General features: G+C 38.2%; 1 protein-coding gene across 2 annotated transcripts in view; it reads left to right on the forward strand.

The window, feature by feature from the left end:
• The window catches only part of SH3GL3 (SH3 domain containing GRB2 like 3, endophilin A3), a 160,590-nt gene extending 137,615 nt beyond the window's left edge, over nucleotides 1-22,975 (forward strand). For both annotated transcript variants that reach the window (XM_020966143.2, XM_020966153.2), the window contains 3 exons: nucleotides 7,463-7,566; nucleotides 9,900-10,015; nucleotides 15,213-22,975. In XM_020966143.2, coding sequence (XP_020821802.1) covers nucleotides 7,463-7,566; nucleotides 9,900-10,015; nucleotides 15,213-15,418 — 426 coding nt within the window. In that variant the 3' untranslated portion in view covers nucleotides 15,419-22,975. The remainder of the gene's footprint in view (nucleotides 1-7,462; nucleotides 7,567-9,899; nucleotides 10,016-15,212) is intronic.
• The last annotated feature ends 1,439 nt before the right edge of the window (nucleotides 22,976-24,414 follow it).

The raw sequence follows: 24,414 nt of genomic DNA on the forward strand, positions 1-24,414 counted from the left end.
TTGGTGTAGATAGGAGCATCAGGCCCCCTCCTTTGTCTACTCATGGCCACCTGGAGTCATTTCATTGCCCTTTCAACTAGCCCTAGAAGTTGATGGTCCAAGGTGTTGTACCATTTCTCCAAAACTGAGAATTTAGGATCTCTGGTTCCAATATCGTGTGTCCTTTGGATTTGTGGAAGAGTGACTTTTTTCCTCTTTAGAATGTATAGGAATGCCATTTTTTAACATCACTATACCATCAGAAATGGAGCATTCAAACAGAAATAATTTATTTTATTAAGTCAAGCCAACAAGTATTTGTTAAATTCCTACTCTGTTAGATATGGTGCTAAGTGCTGGAGTTTTGTAGAATGGCTTTGCCTACTGTTTGGACTACTGTCAAGTCAGGAATCTTATAATGGATAAGCTGAGTTCATATAAATCCATCAAGTGCCAGAAAGGACAGTATCACCTTTATCTTTCCCTTTGTTTACTTCCTTTTTTTTTTTAAAGGGACAAAGAGACAATTTCCTCCCTATCTCCTTGTTTATCAAGGTTTCATTTTTTGTTTTTGGTAACAATAGTAATAGCTAATATCACTATGGCACATTAAGGTTTTACAGAATACTTTCCATTTCCACTTCCTGTGTGGTATATAGTGCAAATATTACTATTCCCATTGGAAACAGGCAAGTGCCTTGCCCATGTTACGTGGTGTCAGATGGAGACAGCATGATGTAGTAGATAGAGTACTTGATTTAGGAAGACCTGAGTTCAAATCCTAATCTCAGCCACTTACCAAGTCTTTGACCCCGGGCAAGTCACAGCGTCTCTTTGCCTCAGTCTCCTCATCTGTAAAATGATGGAGTTGGACTTAATGGTCTCTAAGGTCTCTTTGAGTTCTAAATCTATGATCCTTTGTTTTCAAGTCTAGCACTCTTTTTAGTCTACCATATGACCTGTCCTGGAGGAAAAAGTAACTTGTGTCATGTTGGACCTAGCATACAGAATGTTTTGTTGTTGTTCAGTTGTGTCTGGCTCTTCATGACCTTGTTTGGGGTTTTCTTGGCAAAGATACCAGAATAGTTTGCCACTTCCTTCTCCAGTTTATTTTACAGATGAGAAAACTGAGGCAAGCAGATTTAAGTGTCTTTCCTAGAGTCACACAGCCATTAAATGTCAGTGGCTGGATTTGAACTCAGGTCTTCCTGACTCCATGCCTGGCACTCTATCCCCTGTGCCACCTAATTGTCTGGAAGATGTTTCCTATCACAGAATTATTAGCTAAGGTTATTAACTTGGGAAGACACATTGCTTTATAAATGCTGCCATCTAGCTTGTGTGTGGGCAGGCCCATTTAAACAGAACAATTTATGAATTATCTTCTTCAGAGAACATCATTAGTGGGTTTTTACAAAGGCCTACATTTAAGATACGCATAGTTGGTTACTATTAAATTTAGCTTGGCAATTAGCCCAGCCTGTAGAATTTATTCCCTAATTATCAGTAAAAAGCCAGAAGTTGTTGTTTCATTAATGAACTTAGTTGTTCATTTCAATTTTTTCCAAAATAAAATACGTTAGCTGTCTTGAGAGTGGGAGAATTCCTTTCCTTGCTGTGGAATTGTAATTGTCCAGCTTGCTTTCGGTTAAGCCCTCCTTGGATACTTGTAGGCCACCTTTAATTTCTCCTTTTTGACTTCTAATAGAGAGTGGGTGACAGGCCTTCAATTGTCACTACTTAGGCTAGGTAATTTGGTTTTCCCCCTATTTAATTCTTGGCTTAGCTTTCCTTCTGCTGTAACCGACAGACTTTGGCACTCTCATACCTGCTAATGTTGACTTTCTTAGTAGGGCATATCCATAAGCTTCATTAGAACTTACAGAAATTGGATCTCTCCCTCCCCATCCTTATCTTGGTTTCTTTGAAAAGACAAAAACCAAAACAAACAGAATAATTACTACATAGCCAATTAATGGCAGGTCTGGAACTAGAATCCAGGGCTCTTGATTCGGTATTGCTTCTGCTAAGCCACCTAGTTCATCCATTAGAAGGAGAAAAGCAAGTTCTTAATAAAGGTCGGGGGAGGGCATGTACGGCCCTTCTCTCCCTTTCTTCCTTTCTTTTTGATCCCAGTGTATCCTAAATAGAGAGCTTTCTAAGCAAACCTTTCTTCTTATTAGAAGACCAGATCAGAGACATGATCTCCAGGCTTCCCCATTCCCATGGGGGCACCTATCTCATCCTACTCTACTTTGTTCTTTTTGGCACCATTTTCCATTTCTGCCACTATCCATTTTAGAAAGCCTTGGACTGGGAGGTTTTGGAGGAGAACCTTTATTGGGTTATGGATGGTGTTTGATTAGAGGATATAGGCATTGCTTTTGTGTCAGTTTATTTTGTCCCTTTCAACTCCCCAAAATATGAACTGATCCTTGTCACTTGGTGCTGGTAGACCTTATGAGAAATGCCTGTAATGTCTCTGTTACCTACAAACATTTCTTCTATGAGATGATACACTCTATACTTTTCAAATCCAGTTTATTAACCAGGGAACATGGCTTCATCAAAAACAGACACTTCTGGGCAAGTCACAGCCCCAGTTGCCTCACCAAAAAACAACAACAAAAACAAACAAAAAAACCCAGAAACCAAAAAAGATCTATTCTTAATACTTACCCTCTAAATACAAATTGTAGGAAGAAAAACATTTCAGTTTCTACTATAAGGATAATAGAACTCTGATTGATTAAAAACAAGTATTGGGGGCTTTTGGGATACAAAAGGGAGATATTCTAAAGTGGACAATGATAGAAGGCAGAAAAGGGGCACTGTAACATTTTAACACATCAGAGACCCTAGTGATAACACAATCCTTGAGGCCTGGCTGTTGATGCCATTCATTGTTACATTGTTGAGACTGGCTAGTCTCATCAAATCCATGCAGCCCAGGGTCTTAGTCTTGTCATTGAAAAGCAAACTATTGTTGGAGGAAGGTAGGTATTCCATCATTATATTTATAATTGAGAAGAAGAGAACCTGCAGGCTTTTTAGTAGAAATTTGACTCCACTTCCACAATTACATTTGTCCTAGAGGGAGATATAGTACTTTTCAGCCAGGTTACTCCACCACATGTCTTTCCCTTCCTGAAAGAATTCAGCCCAAGAGCTTCAACAGCAAACTTAGGATCATGACATTTAGAAGAGCTGGAAAATTTGAGGTATAATGAGATGCCATCTCATTGAACAATCTCAGGAAACCACCTGGAACTTCCAGGTTTCCAAAGAGGACTCTTAGATTTTTTTTTCTTTCAGCACTTGATACCTACCTTACTTCCAGTGCCTGGGTTCTTTTAGTCTGTTGGAAGGAATACTGAGTTTTAGTTCCATTTTTGCCAAGACCTCTGTGTAGTCCTCTGGGCAAGTTGCTTCTGTCTCAGTTTCATCATCTATAAAATGGTCTTTGCTTCATAGGGATGCTGTGAAGATCACAAAAAATAATGGAAGTGCAAGTGGAGCAAAGTACAAAATGAATCGGTTCATGAGGTTAAGTGGGATTGATATACTTTCCAGAGCAATTTTGTTGAATACCTATGAGTTTACGGATAGAGGAAACTCTGGTTAGGAATCTCCTTCTGATGCATATTAACACCTGCTACCTCTAGCCTAGGACATTGAGAGGTTATCACTTATCCAGTATCACACAGCTAGATGTGTGGAAGGAGGAAGGACCGGAAATGGGCCTTACCTGAAGCTAGTGCTTTAACTGTGTATTGCTGCCTCTACAAGGGCATAATAATTCACTACAGAGTAGTATCTGATATCTTATTAGCAGATTCCAGTGTCATTGGAGATAGCTAGTGTCTTTTCACATGGTTTTCAGAGAATATAATTTGGCCATAGGCCAACTGATATTTCTCCTTTTCCTTGAAAATTATATTACATTTAAAAATTGATGTTAAATGAATTGTTAATGGATAATAATAATGTAACTGATATTGAAGGAGATTTAATGGACAGTCATAAAACGGATATTAAATTCGAGTTTAGCTAAGGGCACAAATGTAGTTTCATTTTGTTTTTTAAATATTTTACGTTTTTTCAATTACATGTAAAAGCAGTTTTAAAACTTAATTTTAAAAAATTTTGAGTTCCAAATTCTCGCCTTCCCTTCCTCTGCTTCTTTCCCCCCTCATTGAGAAGGCAAGCAACTTACTATAGATTATCGACATACAGTCATTTAAAACACATTTTTCCATATTAGTCATATTGTAAAAGAAAACGATAAAAAACACCAGAAAAATAAAGGAAGTTTAAAAAAATATGCTTCAGTCAGCATTCAGACTCCATCAGTTCTTTCCCTGGAAGTGGATAGCATTTTTTATCTTAAGTCTTTTGGAATTATTTTAGATCATTGTATTGCTGAGAATAGCTAAATCATTCACAGCCGATCTGTGTATAGTATTGCTGTTACTGTGTACAAAGTTCTCCTCATTTTGCTCATTTCACTTTATATATCAGTTCATATACATCTTCCCAGATTTTTCTGAGAGCATCCTGCTTGTCATTTCTTATAACATAATTCATATACAACAACTTGTTCAGCTACTCCCCTGCCTGATGGACATCCCCTCACTTTCCAATTAGTTGTCACCACAAAAAGAGTGGCTATAAATATTTTTGTTCATATTGGTCCTTTTCCTTTTTTAAAAATCTCTCTGAGATACAGACCTATTAGTGGTATTGATGGGTCAAAGGGTATGCACAGTTTTGTAGCCTTTTGGGCCTAGTTCCAAATTGCTCTTCAGAATGGCTGGATCAGTTCACAGTTCTACCAAGAGTGAATTAGTATCCACATTTTTCCACATCCCCTCCAACATTTGTCATTTTCCTTTTCTGTCATATTAGCCAGTCTGATAGTTGTGAAGATGTACTTCAGAGTGGTTTTAATTTGCATTTCTCGAATCAATAGTGATTTAGAGCATTTTTTCACATAACTAGACAGCTTTGATTTTTTTTGAAAACTGCCTATTCATATCCTTTGACATAAATGTCGTTTTATGATGATAACAATAGCCCGTAGAGAACCACATAGTAAAATTTTCTGTCTATCTCAGGCAATGGTGCAAATATATATTTATAGAGATGAGCCTATCATGAGCATTTTATAATTCAAATATATGGGATTAGCAAGACACATAGAGGTCCATGTTCTGAAGAGCAAGAAATTCTGCAGATGTTGTGGGTTAAGAGGCCACATTGTGTGTTCTTTTTAAGGTTTCTGGAAACTTGAACCATAACTAGTTGGACAATTTTTATAGTTTTTTTTTAAAGTAACTGTAACATGTTATTGTTTAATTTTGCATCTTCTGAATAAATTTTGACATCATGGAATACAATTACCATCTTTCATGCTTATTGAATTCCAAAACTTAGGAACTATTGGTAATGTAGTTGTAGAGTTGAAGATTAATAATAACAAAAAGAGGAAGGGAAAATTAAGGTATAGGCGACCAAAGAAAAATTTTCAGCAGAAAATGCAAATAAGTGGAGGATTAATCAAGCAAAGAAATACAGGAATGGCAGGACTACAGAAGTGGCGAGAATGTATAAAAGAATGCACATATACACACACACATGCATACATCTGTGTGTGTATATATACATATATATATGTATATATACACACACGTGTGTGTGTGTGTGTGTGTGTGTGTGTGTGTGTGTACACTTTTTAATTTAAAAAGCCTGAAAAGAAGAATGAAACAGGAAGGACTTAGACTGCATAGGGTTTGAAAGGTGGAGATTGCTGTCTAATGATACAAGAAATTATGGTGAATTTTGGAATGTCTGAGCTAGAAGGAGCATCATTTCCCACTCCTTCATTTTATAAATGAGGAAACTGAGCTCAGAGAAAATGAAGTTCTTTTTTTCACAGTCACACAGCTAATTAGTAGCAGAACTAGAAATAGAATCCTGCATCTCCTGACTCCCAGGAGATAAAGAATTGTAGCAGCATGCAGTCCAATAGGAAAGATTAAAATATCACAGGTGAATAAAGAGAAGCGCCTAGTATTAGGAATGCAGCTAAGAAAAGCCTTATCCTGACTAAGTGTAGACTAGCTACCACTGCCTAATTCGAATTCATTGTTTATTCATTTCCCCCCTTACCTCTAAGTCTACAGTGTAAACATCAAATAGCCTTTAAGAGTCACCTGATTTACAAATGCTTAGTAACATTTTCCCCCAATATGCTTGCTTGTGGCTGAGTGATAGGGAGGCTAGAAGGGTTAAGACCTCTAGGGCTAGCAGATACTGTAACTTTGGACCATTGCTAAATTAGGGCATTGTTATTAGCATAAAATCTTTGAATTAGAGGAGAGGTTGGCAGTCTTTTAGTCCACTTTCTCATTTATTGTGCAAATGAATGTTTTTTACAGAATCTCTAATAAATGGTTATCCAGCCTCTAATTGAAAATTCCTAGCAATGAGAACTTCATCACTTAATCAGGCCTATTGAGTACCTTATTGCTTAATTGTCCCCTTTTGGGATTGTTAAAGCTAAAAAGTTCTTACCTAGAAACCAAACCTCTCTCGATGTACTAGCACCACCTATTGGTCCTAGTTCTGCCTTGTGAAGAAATTTGAAATAAGTCCATTTCCTCTTATATGTGACAACCATTTAAATATTTGAAGACAACTTTAATGCCCTTCCTAAGTGTTATCTTTTCCATTCTAATAATTTCCAGGTTTTTTTTTTTCAGTTGTTGGGTATGTGACAAGTTTAATTGCCATTCATCTTAGTATTGACAAAGTGGGTGGTCTGTAGTATCCTAGCCAGTACAATGAATGCACTGACTCTTCAAAAGGGGGAGAAGTTGGGACATTTAAATTCTGTTCCTTTCATTTAGTTGTACCAGAAAAAAATATGTCATCTCTGTGTCCTAGGGACCATATGGATGGGATACCCATGAATCTTTTTGATCACATAGTATTTCATATTTCCCCTTCCCTATCTGAGGATAGGTTAATATATTTTGTTCCTGCCTCTGCTTAGACATTAAGTAGCTGTAGGGAGACTTACAGCACACATCTCCTTTAGCAAATTTAAATAGCATTCGTAAGTGGAATGCCTTTTCATGCAGTTATGTCCATGAGGTTTATAGATTAGAAACCCTCTGAAAATATTCTCTAATTTGAAAAACAGGCATTTTGTTGGGTTTACTATTAAATTAAATTCACAAATCATGAGTGAACTTGAATATCTCCTTACACAGTAACCAGGGATTGTAAGATACTCTAACCCAGACCAGTATTTAGGGCTTCAGGGTGAAGTAAGATGTGCCTGAATCATGCCACTTACCTGATAGGTTTCCTTTACAAATCATTGTCCTTGTTGCCAGTCTGATCATTTTCTGTTCTTGTCTCTGAAGCTGATCTAGACCAGAAGACTCCATGAGATAATTCTTCTCTTCTACTGCAGGTAGAGCAAGTTAGCCAGTTGGCAGTATTTATAGAAGCCATGCTAGACTACCACAGACAGTCCACTGACATTTTGGTGGAGCTGGACAGGAAGTTACAGCACCGGTAAGAATTGACCAATTGGTTAAAAACCTGAAGTCTCTGATACGCCACTTTTTTCCCTTTTTCGGTATTTTGTTATTTTGAGAGATATGTACACGCGGTGGAGAGGGGAATCCTTTTGAGAGGATCTGCCCATCTGCCCTTCCACTTTTTTGTCTCTGTGTTGACTCTCTTTCTCATTACCTGACCAGGCTGTCTCTAGGTTACAGAGTCCCACTGATGTCTTTATTCTTCTTGCACATGTCCTCTAGGCTAGTCTGCTTTTTAAACCCACCACTCTTGTTTTCATTGCCTTTTGATTTGTTTGTAATTTTTATTCTTTCTTAAATATTCTGCTGCGTTCCACGAGTTCCAGATATATGGTCATTACCAGGATGTAATAATTATGATGATGCTGATGATAGTAATCAATCAGGAAGTATTTATTAAGCGCTTACTATATGCCAGGCACTGGCGATAAATAGACAAAAATGAACCAACCCTTGCTGGCGAAGGACTTATGCTCTAATACATTCTGACGTGGATATGGTACTTTATAGTTGGATGTGCACTTTCACATATATTATCTCATTTAATATTCTTATGTTGATTCTGAATCTTATTTGGTTAGCTCTCTTGGTTGAGTGGACTGAGAAATGTACCTGTGGCTAGAAGGACTGGGGAAAGGGATCTGAAACTTACCCCCTCCCACATTTTTTCTTTTCCTTTTACAATTAAAGCTGTTTTATTTCCTAAGTATCTGACAGACAAACACAAATTGCTTACTCTGCTGCTCTGGCTTTGAGGTACCTTGGTTCTATTCCTAACATGGTTGCTGACTTGCAAAATGACCTTAAGCAAGTCATTTAACCTTTTGGGGATTTAGTTACTCAGTCTAAAGAATGGGAAATACCTTCTCTGTCCTTCTCTGGAGAATGATAAGAAGACTGAGATGACATTTGGGAAGCAATTTGAACTCCAGAGAAACTAGAAAAATATGCCTGATTTTTGCCAATAGAGTATTATATGTTTATGAAGATGACTCTGGGCCCTTTCCAGATTCTGAAGTTCCATCAGAATCATCCCCCAAAGATTAAATTATTAGTTTGGTGTAGTATTAAATACGTTTTGATTCTGATCCCTGTATAATACATGCGGTGATTCTCAATGAAATCAAGTCTTCATTAACTACAGCCCTTCATTGTTGGACCAAGTTGGATAACAGGAAGCTACTGATGAGTCTGTTAATGAGAATTTATTAAATACCTTCTATTTACTAAAATCTCTGTCACTCATACACACAGTGTATATATACATATGCACATATATATATATGTATGCAAACACATAGTGTATTTCACTGCATAATTGTTGCAGATTTTATGCCAAATTTTTCGCAAAGTAGTAGGGGACAACCATAATGTGAAGCTTTTTTTCTTAATTTTAAAATTGTGCTGGTATTACTGGTCTTTTAGTTTCCATCAATCTTGTACCAACTTTTTACGCACTGAAAATTGTCCATGCTGTTCAGCTAACACAATCACTTTCAGCTTGAATCCTGCAGAATAGTTTTTATATTTCCCCTAATCAGAAAGAAATGCTTCATTTGTTAATGTTGTATCTGGCAGACGAACTGTACAGTGTAGCTAGCTTGGAAGATGCAGGTCTTACCATATCACATGACTTATTCATGGCAGCTTCATACATACATATACACGGTATAAACACAATATAATTTTTTTGGGGAAGGAACTCTTCAAAGGATTATTAATTTTTTGTTGTTGTTGTTGTTGAGGCAATTGGGGTTAAGTGACTTGCCCAGGGTCACACAGCTAATAAGTGTTATGTGTCTGAGGCCGGACTTGAACTCAGGTCCTCTTGACTCCAGGGCTGGTGTTCTATCCACTGTGCCATCTAGCTGCCCCTTCAAAGGATTATTAAGAATAAATTTGAGGGAATTTTCACTTAGAACTGTGTCACACAGTAAAACTCTGATATTTTAATTGTTGATTAATTTAGAAAGTACCTTCTCCAAGAGAGACACAGTTCCTGTTAACTTTCAGTAGTCCTGCCTATTCAGGAGACACTAATTTTTAAAGACCAGTATGACCTAAATGAGTTCTGGTAAACAGTAGAAAAAGCAAGCTTTGGAATTTAATTTATGTGAACACAGTCAGCTCATCAATCACAGATGATTAGAGGATAGCATTTTGGGGATTTTTCAGAATAAATTTGCCCAATCTTTTCCTGCTTACAATCTAAATCTATGATTAATGTCTGAATAGAATTAATATATTCTTAAAGTCCTGTGTTTTCGATGGTCATATGTTTTATATATCTTAAAATATGTATTACAGAATACGTATATCAACTGCTTTCTCTAATTATAATTACAAGCCTGAGACTGAATTCAAGACTTTTAAAGTTGACAATCAGTACAGTCAGATTTCATTCCATTCTTCAGCAAGTTCAGGTAAGGATGCAATTATACTTACTATTTGGTTAAATCCAGAGAATAAATTGTGTAACTGTTAAGCAAAGCTTGTGTTATTCTTTTAGTCTTAATATGATGGCTGAATGCTTCTCATATCAAAGGAAAATATGTACACATTTCTTCACATTAATGTTGCTAATTTGGAGGTTATTATATACTTTATATACTATATACCTACTTTATGTATACTATACACACACAGAGTTATATACTTTAACAAATTACCAATAGGAGGTATTTCTTAACTTTACTTAGAAAGTGTCTTTTGATACAGAATAGACATCAGCTTTTAAAGTCAGGCATACAAACAAGAGTATTGTTTACATTTGGCCTAGAATTATAAAAGTAGTGTTTAATTTCTGAGTTCTCAGAAGACATAGAGGATTTCAGAACCAGAATCTAGGAAAAGCTATTTATGTTCAGTCTTATCTCTGTAGAAGGGAAGGAGTCACTAACTCTCTATAGCAATGTATCTTAAAATAGATAATGCTGCAAACTAGTGAATTATCTCAGTTCTTTATTGAATTCTTTGAATTGAACTCTAACCTTTTGATTCCCAGGCCCAGAGCTCTCAGCAGCTCAGGAGACAGAGAATGTGGAGAAAGAATAGAGATGCAGGGAAAGAGAGAGATAGAAGAAGGAGGAGAAAGATTTTAAGAATTTTGTAGAGGTTAAGAAGTAAGGACCTTTGCATACCTGTAATCCCTGCTACCAGAGAGACAGGTGACAGGCTGGTAGATTTCTTGAGTTCAGGGGTTCTGAGCTGTAGTGGGCCAAGCCAGTTGGATTTCTGCATGAAGTCCAGCACCATTTGGTGAGCCTCCAGGAGTAGAAGGCAACCTAGTCCAGGTCAGAAACACAGTAGGTCAAAGTTCCCATGTTGATATAGCCTTGACAAGCTCAGGAGACCCAGTCTTCCTCTCCCCCCCCCAAAAAAAGGGGGGAGACAAAGACATCTAATAGTAAAGACTCTGGACCAGTAAAAACTTTCTACATACTAATGGTTAGGAAGCTTTACTTTATAATCCTGGGCCTAGTGTCAACTTAGGGGACATCTTGGGAGGATATGCAATCTGACATATGAGCTTGGCAACTTCATTGCAAGTACAACATGCACACAAGCAAATGCATACACAGAATAAAGTGGAATTTGGTGCCCCATCATTTACTAATTTTTCATATTTATCTCATTAAAAAAGCAAAGCTGTTTTTCCAGGAAACCTCTAAAAGAAGTTTAGTCTAATGTGTTGTAACTTATGTATACCAAGGGGCTGTCCTCAGGTGTCTGGAAATAACCTTTTTTCAGAAAACATTATTAGATTGCTGAGTTGAGGGGAGGCTTTATGGCTCCAGGCAGATAGAGATTGCACTGGAAGTGGGCTGTCAAGTACTTCTTCACAGAGACCACAGTTGACATTGTTTTTATTATCTAAGATTCACTGTGCAAAGGATTATTTTTCAGGAGGGTCTGGGGCCAACCACCAGAATCATCTTCTGCCCTCCTCCTATGTACCTCAGTTTGTCCTATGACTTTAATAGACTACCTCCTGAATTGCCCTTGGCAATGGCAACCATTTAAAAACCAGCACATTTCACATCCATCTCCATTGGTCATGGCTGGAATGTGTGAGGTTGAAGGGGGGCTGTAGTGTTTGTTTCTCAGGAACAGTTTCAGATGAAAATGACATTTTATAGTCGGCTTTAATGGGAAATTACTTTCCATTAGGATTCTGAATGATTTCCACAGAATGTTTATAAAGCGAAGAAAAAATGTCAAGCATTTCACTAACAATTCAAAGTGAAGCTGATGGGACCCTGCCAGAAATGGACTCCAAGAACATTTTCCTCATCATTTCTTCTTTCTAAGGAAAGAAAAGAATGTGGTCAATTAGGCAGTATGAATCCATCATTATAGTGAGATGGGACCATTGATAATATGAGTAAGCAAGACTGAAATGAAGCCTCTGTGTTGGTTAGATTATGAAAATGAACAGAGCATGACAAAAAAATGGAGAAATCACATCTTGTAATGATGGATTGCAGGCAAAAGACCAGGTTAGGTCTTGGCTAGGAAAAATGACCTACTATCCAAACTCTGAGAGCGTACAGTCATGTTTGCCTCATCAGCATTCAGGAGTATTTTTGTGCCAAACTTGAAGAGAAAAGGGGGAGGGAAAGCCATTAAGGTGTAATGGCTCTTTTTTGCCCGGTCCTGAAAGAGCCCAGAAGCCCTGTGTTTACTTCCCCTTCTACCTAGGACTTTAGCAAAGAAAATAATTTAGGAACTTGTGAGCTACACTTTCCTTATTCTACAAATATGTAGCTCTTTCCAGGCACTTCAATATTCACTTCCCATATTATAAGTTTAGAAATTAGTCTTTGTGATGCTGTGGAAAGAATACTGAATCAAGTCAGAAAACTGGCTTCAAGTGCTGAGCCACTAATTAGTGGTGAGATCTTGAGTAAATCACTTTATTTATCTGAGCATCAGTTTCCTCATCTTTTTATTTGTCTTTATTTTATAGGGTTGTTTTGAGATGATGTATAGGAAAGTGCTTTGAAAACTGTCAAACCCTTTACAAATGTAAGGTATTACTGGATATAGGATTAATCATGTTTTTTGGCTAACCCATTTATTTTCAAAGTTTTGAATGATTCTAAGCACTAATCATCTTCACTATATTTTAATAGATTTTAAAAAGTTGACTAACTAGTATAACTAGTAAATGAAACATACCATATGAGAGGGATAAACATTGGGCTCTTAAGTGTGTGTGGTGGAGTGAAAGGAACACAGAACTTTGAATCACAAGGCATGAGTTCAGGTCTTGGCTCTGCTATGTAATGCATTTCTGAGCCTCAGTTACTTCATCAGCGAGATGAGGGGATTGGACTAGATGTCCTCTAAGCTCCCTTGTGATTCTCAGAAGATTTATGTATAGAAAAAGAACCAACAACAGAGTGAAGGTTTAGAGGCACTATGCAAACAAATCATAATTAAGTTGCAAAATAATTGTAGGATAAAAAAGATTAAGTTGCTACAAACTATTTAGTTAAAGAATATTCCAGCTGGAAAAAGTCTTTCCCATACACATGTGTAGGTCGTCTGAGAGCAGCATGGTATGATGGAGAGAGCACAGCACTAGGAGATGGGGAACTGTGCTTTCTAGTCCTCTCCCTGCCACTAACTAGCTGTGCGGCCTTTCTGCCTTAATGCCTCCTTCTCTAAAGGCAGGAGTTGGCCTGCATGATCTCTGAGGTAATTTTCAACTCTAAAACTAGATGATTCTGTGTCTGTCACAATCAGATGCTTCCCGATGTTACTGAATATTTTTTGACCCTTAATTTTCCCGCCTTCCTCTTCATCCATCTTTAAACAGTGGAATTAATTGTTCATTGTGCTATCTAAATGAGCTAATTTCTAAAATATATACTTAATGACATATATATTTATACATAAACCACACAGAATGTGAATATGCATTCATAAAATACACTTTCTTTTTTTGTTAGGTGGGTTTTATGTGGGAAAATATAATTTCTTGAACTTTATTGTTCCTAGTAGCTAGCACAATGCTGGGCACATGCACAGCTCAGTCAATTGTTTGGTGCTATTTGTGTTACAGAGTAGCCTAGTCAAGCCCCAGTCATACAGCAGTGCACTACCCACAGAACAAACTCTGAATTGAGGGTCAGAGGGCCTGGTTTAAATCCCACCGGTCCCATTTAGTACCTGCATTACCTAGGGCAAGGCCTTTGTCTTCTCTGGGCGTTAGTTTCTTCCTCTGTAAAATGAGGAAGTTGGACTCTGTGACCTCTGAGGTCCATCATTCAGGATCCTATGATGTGATGGCCTCAGCTCTCTTCTAGCCTTAGAGCTGTCATTTTATAATCGGCATACACTCATTGTATTCACTAGGTAGGGACCAGTACATATCCCCTCACACTCCATCACTTTCACACTTGGGATCTGTTCTTCTTCTCCCTGCCCTCAGACAGTCTCACCTGTGTGAAGACTGAGTACTCAAGGTTATGCCAATCAGATGTTTTATCTGTCTGGCTCTTCATGGTGCTCTCCAGTGCTGATCTGTATCTCCTGTGAGGACTGGGAAGTGATCCATTCTTCTCCTGTGCTCCCACAGGCCCAACTCCGAGTCTGCCAAACCTGTCAGGTTCCACATCATCCACTTTCATACTCACACCAAATCATTAAGCTGGTCCCACCTCAGCAACACTCGAGGGCCACCCTGTCAGTCTCACTGCCATATCTAGACACACTGGCATGTGCCATTTCAGGGCTTAAAACTGCATTGTTTCCTATGGGCCACACTTTCATTCTCAACACTGTTCCCTCAGCATTCACACTGACAAGAGACACAATCTCAGATTGACCACACACTGATGAGCTTCCAAGATTTGTACCAGCCATCCTTTGTGTTCTGAACTCTCATCCCACAGTGAGAACACACTGACACACAGCACCCCACAGGCACACACTAACAACACACTCAACGTTCTCCATGTGATAGAGTCTCATCATTAGCTTGTTCACAGTAACCACTACATAAGGGCCAGGGCTTTAAATTGTTTCTCCTCAAGTAATTGAAGAACAGCAGGACTTCTCTTCCCTTGAGTTAGGGCATCATTCTTTCTTCCCATTTTGGCTCCTTTTAGACAGATTGATATGTTAATAGCAGGTCCAAGAATAAGCTTGCTATAGAATCTTCCATCTGAACTGATAGACAGGCAACATGATAGTACAGAAGAAGCTGGGTAGGACCTGGAGTCCAGCAAAGTGGGAGGAGAATTATGATATACAAGTCTCTGTGGGCAACGGTTCAAGACCTGGGAGATCAGTTTGGGCCAAGAAAGAGTATGGATGTAACTGTAGGCAGTGAAGTCAGAGTTAAAGAGTGGCATGAGTGATCAGGGGGCAGAAGTATTTGTTCTCTCTCCTGTTTTATATACCTTACTGGCTATGGGTTGTACCATAAGTATTGACTGTAGGGAGAAGGATCTCACAGGTTTGTAGGGAAATCTTGCCTGAGACTGAGGTAAAAACAAAGATGGCAAGTAGTGTTAGCTCACACCCGCCTGTATTTTGTTAATTCCCTCTAACTCAGTAAAGTATTTGTCTTTTTAATGAACATTTTTTATTTCCATACAACTCGGGCAGGTCCTACGATTTTCCCGGATCATCCATGCTGTCGTGCTCTCTACGATTTTGTTCCTGAAAGTGGAAGAGAACTTGGATTTAAAGAAGGGGACATCATTACATTAACCAGTCAAGTAGATGAAAACTGGTATGAAGGAATATTCCAGGGGCGATCTGGATTCTTCCCCATTAATTATGTCTCTGTGCTAGTGCCTTTGCCTTATTAGGTTTGTCACTGCAGCTGTGGACCTCAGTTTGTGACTGAAATGATTTCACCCAAGTGTTCTCTCAGTGTGGCATTCTGTGAAAGCCCTGATATATTTGACCGACTAAATGACTTTTGTATGTGTGTTCCCTTTTTAGTGAGTTTTGTATTTCATTTGTATAAATATTTTACCTTTTTGGCCACTTGGAAGTGCAATTTTCATTTTTTGCTTTGTCTCTTCAAGGTCACTGGTTCGATGTGTATGGATACTGTTGTTTAAAAAAAAATTGTATCCATTGCAGAAACTCTTGACTGGTTTTTGTTGTCTGTTAGATGCAATGATTTTTAAAATCATTAAATATAATTTAAATTATGTTAAATTTAAAACATAAAATATAAAGCTAAAAAACCAGCGTCTCCAAATTACTGCGGTCATTGAATCTTTCATTCATCACAATGTAACTTATCTGTTAACAGCCTAATAAATATTGTTCATTCTATGTAGTCAAAAGTCAAAATTTGGTATCCTCAGTACCATGATGCTTTTGCACAGAATGCAGTCCTCAGGTTGTAGCCTATTCTAGCTTACCCAGGTTGACCCGGCTTAATAAATTTTAGAGAAAACAATGCCTTTTCATCATTTATGTAAATGCTTTTAAGTGACTTTCCTTTGCAGATCAAAGTGGTTTTGGGAATGCCTGTGGGTTTTTTTTAAATCACCTTTTACCTACTTAACCCAGTTATTGTAACTTTTTCTTTATACTTCACAGTGAGTGGGGGAAAGTCTTCAAAGTGAGGCATCCTGAACTGGGTATTGAATAGGCTTGTGGGCAGAAGTGCTGGAGTGAATCAGGTACTTGGGCACAGATGTAGTTTACTTGGGAAAGCTTCATGAGGGGAGGGGAGTTTTAAGCATGAATTTGAATGAAAGGCAGGCATATGGCTTAACACAGGGAGGCAAACTCAGTGGCTTAAAGAATGGAATAAATAAGAAGTAGGGAAGAGTACAAAAGATTTATCTCATGAAAATAGAGAATTCAGGCTTTGTTTTAAGGAATGATAAGGGTTTTGGAGTTAGTGGAGCTGAAGAAGAGTCCCAGTTCACGGAGGTCCAATTCAATGAGTGCTTATGTTCCAAGAAGCAATTAGGAATCCCTTTAGGTTTCAGCTAGAGAGTTGCATGATCAAAACAACACTTTTGACCAGAGGTTCTTAACCTGGAATCCTTGAATACATTTCAGACAATCCATGATTTTTTTTGTTTAACATTTTGATGACTTTATTTTGGTTATCGTTTCTTTTGTAATCCAATATAGTTTATGCATTAAAAAAATATTCTGAGGAGTCCATTAGTTTCTCCAGATTGCCAAAGGGGTCAATGAAACAACAACCAAAAATGGTTAAGAACCCCTGGTTGCCTGATTATTCAACCTAAGTGTCAGATAAATTGTAATGCTGAGAGACTGAAGTAATGTAGTAGAAAGAGCACTAAACCTGGGATTACAAAACCTAAATTTGAATCTTGGCTCTGCGCCTTCCTGCTTCTTTGATCACAGGCAAGTCTCTGGCCCTGCTGGACTGCTGTTTGAGAGATCTAACATCGTTGTGGTCCCTTCCACTTCTCTGTTTTATGAATCTTATCTGCCCTGCCCATTTAACAGGGTTGTTGGGAGCATCAAATAAGTTAATGTAAATGAAAAAATGCCCTGCAAATTCTAAAGACAACCCAGATGTAAAAGGCATAAAAGGCTACGTCAGAGAGAGGTAAACTGCAAACCAATTCAGGAAGATGTAAGAGACTGATGCAATGATGATTTATTTATCTTCACAGACAGATGAAGTAAGCTTGTACTTATTTTTAAGAGGGGAAGAGATGATATGGTCAAGAGAAAAGCCTATGGAAGGAAAAGCATTAATCTTCTTGGGGTGTATCAGACACCTATTTTGATTTTTATGCCTCAGCTGCTACATCCATGAAGCTTCACTGTCTTTCTTGGGTTAGTGTGCCTGTTACCTGTCTGTCCCCCATGCCATCCAGTTGCTAGCTAACAACCCAAAAATGTGGGAGAAGAAATACCATTTTTTCCTTCCAATGCAGCTTTTGGTTCTAGCACTGCCAACTGTCGACTTCTTCCCACACCTAGACATTTCCACATTTGTGGGTGGTGTGAGACAGATGGCTGCAAGTGTAGGTAATGGAAGCCATACCCAGTAATGCTGTGGAATAACAAGGAAATGGACTGCCTTCAACTTCACACTTGCAAAAATGCCTTAATTTCTTTGAAACAAAATGCCCCAAATCAGATTGCAGTTCAAACTTAAGCTGTTTGAATCATGAAGGTTTATGTGAACTGTCTCAAACCAGCCTGCATCCTCTGGAAGCAGAGCAAGACTACAGGTGACTTTCCCACGCTTGGATATTTAAACTTTTCTTTTTGACCTGGTTATATTCTCTAGTGCAAGAAGGGGAAAAAGTCATAGGTCAAAGACATATTGTCAACACAGATGAAATGAGCCCAAATAATGAAATATTTCCTGATATATCTTTAATCTAGAATAGTGTTTGCATCTGCATCCACTTTATACCTTTCAGCATCAACACCCAACCACACGAAGAAGTTGTACGTGATTAAAATGCTTCTCCATTGCTCCATGTGATTGTAGGAACATCAGGCCCAGAAACGGTTAAAGAAATAATTTGTTCGTTAGAAAATGCAGATGAATTTTCACTAGGTGAGAATGACATTTTTATTCTAGTAACTGTAAAATGAAAACCTCAAAACGAAGCTCTTCATTTTTAATGTGGTATAATGAAAATGTTGTACCAAGAGGGAGGCGGCCCATTTTCTAGTACCAGCTTTGTCACCACCCTAAGCAACCCAGTGGAACTCTCTGGGTCTCTTATTCACCATCTGTAAAACAGATGGGTATGACTAGTTTGCATGAAGTCCATGAATTTGTTTTTTAAAATAAATTTTAAAATATGTATTTTAATATAACTGCTTTCCTTTGTAATTTTATGCATTTAAACACATTATTCTAGAGAAGGAGTCTCTAGGCTTTCACCAGATTGCCAAAGGGGCCCGTGACACAAAAGTGGTTAATAACCCTTGGACCAAATGGTCTCTATAGTTCCCATGCTAAAATCTATGGTTATAACTATGAACATTATAAACATTGAACAACTACTACTGAGAGCTTTGGCATGCTGTTTCATGCCAACCTAGTTTGTTATTCCTGGTTTTGTCGCTTATGTAACTACACTATTTAACATTTTTATAAATAATATGAAAGATTGAACAGTCTAATATCTACTTTTCCAGATGAATGGCTAAGGTCTCTCGGGTAGGGAAATGTGAAGTTGATGAGGATATACTGCAGGATGATCTCACCAGGTAATGTGAGTAGGCAAAGAGTAGATGAATTTAAGTATGGATAAATGTAGTATGGTGTGGAGGATTTGGAAGTGGATCTGAGTCTGAATTCTGCTTCTGACACTATCTCACACACAGAATTTGAGAGTTGAAAGAAAGCTGAGAACCCATTTAGTCCAACCTATGCCCTGAAGGAATCTGTACTATAGCATACCCAAGCCTGTGACAAGAAGACCTCTAAGGAGAGGTAACCCATTCCTTCTCAAGACCATGGGCAGGTCACCAAGTCTCTGAGCTTCAGCTCTTTCATTTAATCAGGGAGTTGAACTAGGTGATCTCTGAAGAGGACCCTTTGCCTGTCAAAATCTTATGATCCTATAAGTATGAGGTAATGCATTTTGGGGGAAAATAACATAAACCCCACTTGCAAGATGATGGGCTGTGGATGACCTTAGGAAACTAAAGAATCTAGGAGTTAACTTAGGCTGCTCTAAGGACCTCAGTTGGCGTAACATACAACTATGTCTCCCCACCCCAGTAAGAATCTAGACATCATGGAAGGTAGTGAAAAGATGAGAAAAAGGTATCTTAAATTTTCACAAAAATTTAAGTGATTTCATGGGTATTCCCATGTAGAGGGCTGGCTTTGGGGAGTTGGAGGGCTTAGGCCAGCCCGGGTCTTACCTGCAGCTTGTACTAAGCCTGACAGCTGTGAAACTCAGGATGTCGGCTCACCACTTCCCTGTTCCATCTCTTGAGAACAGGATGCAGGAAGGGAGGAAACGGATGGGGTACAGGACAGGATGCAGGAAAGAGTGTAACAGACAAGGTACAAGGAAGTAAGGAAATCATTGTACTTTTCATGAATAATAATGTTACTATTGCTTGATCCAGTACTATATAAGCCTGAGCCCTCAGATCAATAAACAGTTTGTTCTTCACTGCTCTCACCTGGCCCGTGTTTCTTTCTCTCTTCACACTCTGCCAGCATCAGACCACAGCCGGGGACGCAGGCGCTCCCGGCATTCCCACTACTAAAATTGATCACAGCCCATCCCCACCCCTTGCTTTCTCCCCTTCCTTTCAATATATTTTATGCATTTAAAAACATTTTTCTGAAAAGGGGAATAGGCTTTATCAGACTGCCAGAGAACCCCTTCTTTTTCCATAATCTGCAAAAAATTAAGAACCCAAGGCTAGCAGATGCCCTTCCAGAATGTCAGGACTGAAAAATATATCACTCTCCTGACAATCTGGTGATTTTTTTTTAACTTGGGCTAGTCCTGAAGTGACAGACACACTGACCCTCATCAAGACTTATACTTGGAGCTCTGAGCTCACATCCAGCTAGCACAGCCTTCAAGGCCACTACCACTTGATGCTGCCTCAGGGTAGAATCGGCAGGGAGAGCATCCCTATTAGAAATGGTCAGGTTTAGGAAGTTGCTGTTGTTTCCCCCTAGGAGCATCACTCCTTTGGCTAGTTTAATTGTTGCAATAAGGCTGCTACAATATATTCAAAAGGAGAGACAACATACTTCCAAACTGATTAGATAGTGAAGAAAGGTCACAGATAAGGTCCTTGGATCAATGGGGGAGAATATGTTGCACTTTTTAAATGACTAATCTCTCTACATAATTAGAAAGGCTTTCACTTCAAACAAAAACAATTTTTTTTGTTGTCATTTTTTTTAAAGGAAGGCAAGAAGGAAGATGGGAGTCAATGGTGATACAAAAGAACCCAAGATTGGGTTCCTTAACATAGGAAGGGGGGTGGTTTGCCTGACCCTCATCTACTCAGAGGTTAGCTAGGAAGCTGGCATCCCAGAAAAAAGGAAATCTATGGCTTGTAGTGGCCTCTAGTGTGCCTCCTGATGGTGTGAGGTCCATAGCAGTGGAGGCACTGACTGTCCCCCAAGCCTAGAATGCATTTCCACCTCACCTCCATCTTTGAGAGTTCATTTCTCTTAAAATTCTGCTCAAATGACACCTTCCTCACGAAGTCTTTTCAGCTGCTAATGCCCGTTCCTTAAAAAAAAAATAACTAATTTCTTTTAAGTTTCATGAACACTTACTTATATCTTCCTCTATAGAATGTATATTCCTGGAGAGCAAGCATTGTTTCACTTTTGTCTTTGTATCCTCAACTCCTATAGTAGGGCTTTGCACATAATAGATGCTTAATAAATGCTGATGATCAGTTGGAACAAAGCTGTCAGACATCCTAAATTTTCTCTTAAATGGAAGTCTCACTGCCTGGAATCTCTGTAAACTCTCTGCTTGCCTGTGCTGGCTTTTCTTATGATAAAACATTTAGTTTTTTGTTTTTAGACAAAAATACTATCTTATTGATCTTATAATAGCAAAGATATCAGTACTTTTTAAAATAGCAAAACCAGGAAAGTAAAGAAACTTAGGCTAGAAATGTGTAAATGAAAAATTTTCACAAAAACAAATGCTACTGTAATTAAGTTTTGTTAAGTTATATTAATATGAGCTTTAAGAAGGGTTTTACCTTTTACTTTGATTATTCTGAGACTATTTGCACATCTTTATAATAAATTCCAATGGATTATAAAGACTCTGCAAGTCATGTTAGCCCATAAAAAACAGCCCAGTAAACGGAAATTATGCCCAAGTAGAACATGTAAGAAAATTAATATTTTAAGTTCTAGAGTTTGACTCCAGAGGCAATACTGACAAATATTTGCATTCTCAATCAACCATTCCATGGTTTTGAAGTCTAAAGAAATTTATTTTTATGCACTGTTACGCACACTATAGGAGGGGTAGAGAGTCACTGGTCCATGATCTGGATTGGCACTCAGCTTAATTTCATCTAATTTGTGGAAAGTTTTCTAAAATTAATAATCTATTGCCTGCCCCGTTTCTAACCTTTTGAGATCAACCAGTAGAATCATGTAGTCTTATCCCTGTAGTAATCAGTCCATGAGTATTTATTAAGCGAATATGGGTTTCTGATAACTTCAGGCTCCCTGCCTCCTGTTGGCTTTCTGAGATATGGTCCTTTGCTTATCTTTGGCTGCCTACTAAATCTAGCCTGGATCCTATCTTTCATTTTAAGCCTTGTCATGGCTCCCCAGATCCTGATTTTACATGTCTCTGTGACCCATTATTCCTTATAGTCTCAGCCTCCTAGCTGCTCTGTCTGTTTTGGTATTCTCTCCCTTTTTCCTTGTGTCGAAATATAAAATATTTGTGTGAAAGGAAGGCAACATGGTGTGATTCGGGAGCACATGGAGTCAGGAGCCCAGAGAACAAGGTTCTGATCCCAGCTCTGCCATTTATTTCACTCTAAGACTTTGGGGAAGTCACTGCCTCACACAGGATCACAGATTTAGAGCTGCAAGGGACACTGAAGACCATCTGGTCTTACCCTTCATTTCATAGAGGAAGAATTGGGGACTGGAGAATGATTTGGTTAGGACTGTGAAGGCAGCAAGTGGCAAAGCTGGGATTCCACCCAGGTTCTCTGACTTCACTTTCTCCTTGTCTGAACTATATTATCTCTAAATCATATGCCAGTTCATTGTTTATAAAACAATCTTTACTGTGGGGCCTTGTCCAAGAATTTTTAACTCTGTGTCCATTGGATCCTTGTTCATATGTTTTATTAATTTTCTTAGAAAATGCTGATCTACCAATTAAGTAACATTTCCCCTTTGAGGGATGGTTTGGCATCCTAAAATAATAGAGTACTGGCCCTGTAATCAAGACAAAGGTTCCAGTACCACCTCTGACATTAACTGTGTCAAAGTCACCAAACCCCTCTGAGCTTCAATTTCTGCATCTGTAAAATTTGAAATTAACACCTCAAAAGTTTCCTATGACTTTCCAGGAGATAACATATAAAGTACCTTGTAAAAGCAAAGTAATATAAAAATGTCAACCATCATCATTATTACTATTGCTAATAGTTTATGGTATTGGAAGTGATCTTCCCCTTGATTTGAAAATGGCAACAAACTTTTGATGAGACTTATTAGAATTGGAATCCACTGGAGAGCATGCTGGTATCCAAAGTGAAAAGCACTGAAAAGATACTGAGAATATTGATCTTGGTTAAACAGTTAATGTAAATAAATGCTCAGATCGAAACATCAAAATTGTTTACTTATCCTATGCTACTGTGTACCTGGTTTTACACACCAATTTTTTTTTAAATAAAAGTAACTACTATGAGAACATGATTAAAATGTGTCCTTTTTAATGGCACAAACAAACATGTCTTCCATCCTAGGCACTATTTAGCCTGTGGTATCATGAAGTGGTTTCTATTCATATTGTTTCAATAATACCTGCAAATTTGGCTCTTGGAAGCCAAAGTGGAAAACATTTTGCCCACAGCTCACCTAAATACATACATATCATGTACTTGAGGCAGCACTGTGTAGTTGATAAAGCCTTGGAGTCAAGGAGTCTTTCATTCAAGACCTGCTTCTGAGACATACTTAATTCACATTATCCCGAGAAGCTCCTTTGAGTGACAGCCCAGTCCTGAATCTTCATGAGTGGAGGAAATATCCACACTGATGAAATCACAGATTTCATAAAGATCTCTTCCCTTCTTTGTGTTCTCAGATTTGGGAAGCTTGTTTTTCAATCCAAACTCATGTCCTCATTTGGAAATAACGTAACTTGCCAGGAAAAGCACCTTTTTCATATTGGAAAGAATATACTTTTATTTATTGTAAAGAATATACCTTACCATATCGTTATATGTTCAGAATCTGTGTCACTCTTGAGTAGTAGGCTCTCATTTTTTTCCCCTGCTTGCTATCCAGAGAGGATTTGTGCACCAAATTTGCACCAAATTGTGGTGATGATTCCTTACAACCCACTTACAAGTTTCTGATAATGCCTTCAGATTGTTCCATCCCCTACTCTGAGAAATACTGCCTGGGAGTGAAAAAAGCTTGCTAAGTGTGAATTCAGGTTCCTTGAAGTAACAAGCAAGCTAATGGGGTCATGTGCATTATGTCTCTCTTTGTAAATAAGGAATAAAAATGCTTTATTGGCCATCAGCTATTTCAAGTGCCAGAGCTGAGTGTTTTAAAACGGTAATGCATAGAAATGTTTTTATTGAATTAAAATTTGAAAACACACTTTTCAAGTATTCCTTTGTGGTGCTTCCAACCCAAATATTGCAACATTGAGGGCATAAGAAACAAGTAGGAAGACAGACTAAACAGACTGGCTTCGTTTTATGGGCCAAATTGAGTGACATGCAAAAGAGGAACAGGATAAAATTTATTTTAAGCCTTGTTTTTGAACTGAAGGCCCATGTAAGACAGTGCGATGTTTATCCCAACAGGATCCCTTCTGTATATAGTATCCTTTCACTTCTATTGCTGTGAATTATGTAACACAACAGTCAAACCCCAGTCCACCAGAAACCCTTGGGGAAATGAGTCATTTGGGAAGGCTGAATTTTCCAGATAGCTGAAGGTTTTTCTCTTTAAGTGCCAAACTATTATTTTTTTTCCTCTTTTTGGGCCTCAAGAAAAAATCAGGATACTTATGGTTGGACCTTTTTTTTGTTGTTGTTGTTTCTTTCTAGTCTCTACTCCACCACTCCCTCCTCTCCATTTGCTTATTAGTTTAACAATCAGATTGCTCTTGTG

Source organism: Phascolarctos cinereus, unplaced genomic scaffold (assembly GCF_003287225.1).
Source record: "Phascolarctos cinereus isolate Bilbo 61053 unplaced genomic scaffold, phaCin_HiC Scaffold_3;HRSCAF=262, whole genome shotgun sequence".
Lineage (NCBI taxonomy): Eukaryota > Metazoa > Chordata > Mammalia > Diprotodontia > Phascolarctidae > Phascolarctos > Phascolarctos cinereus.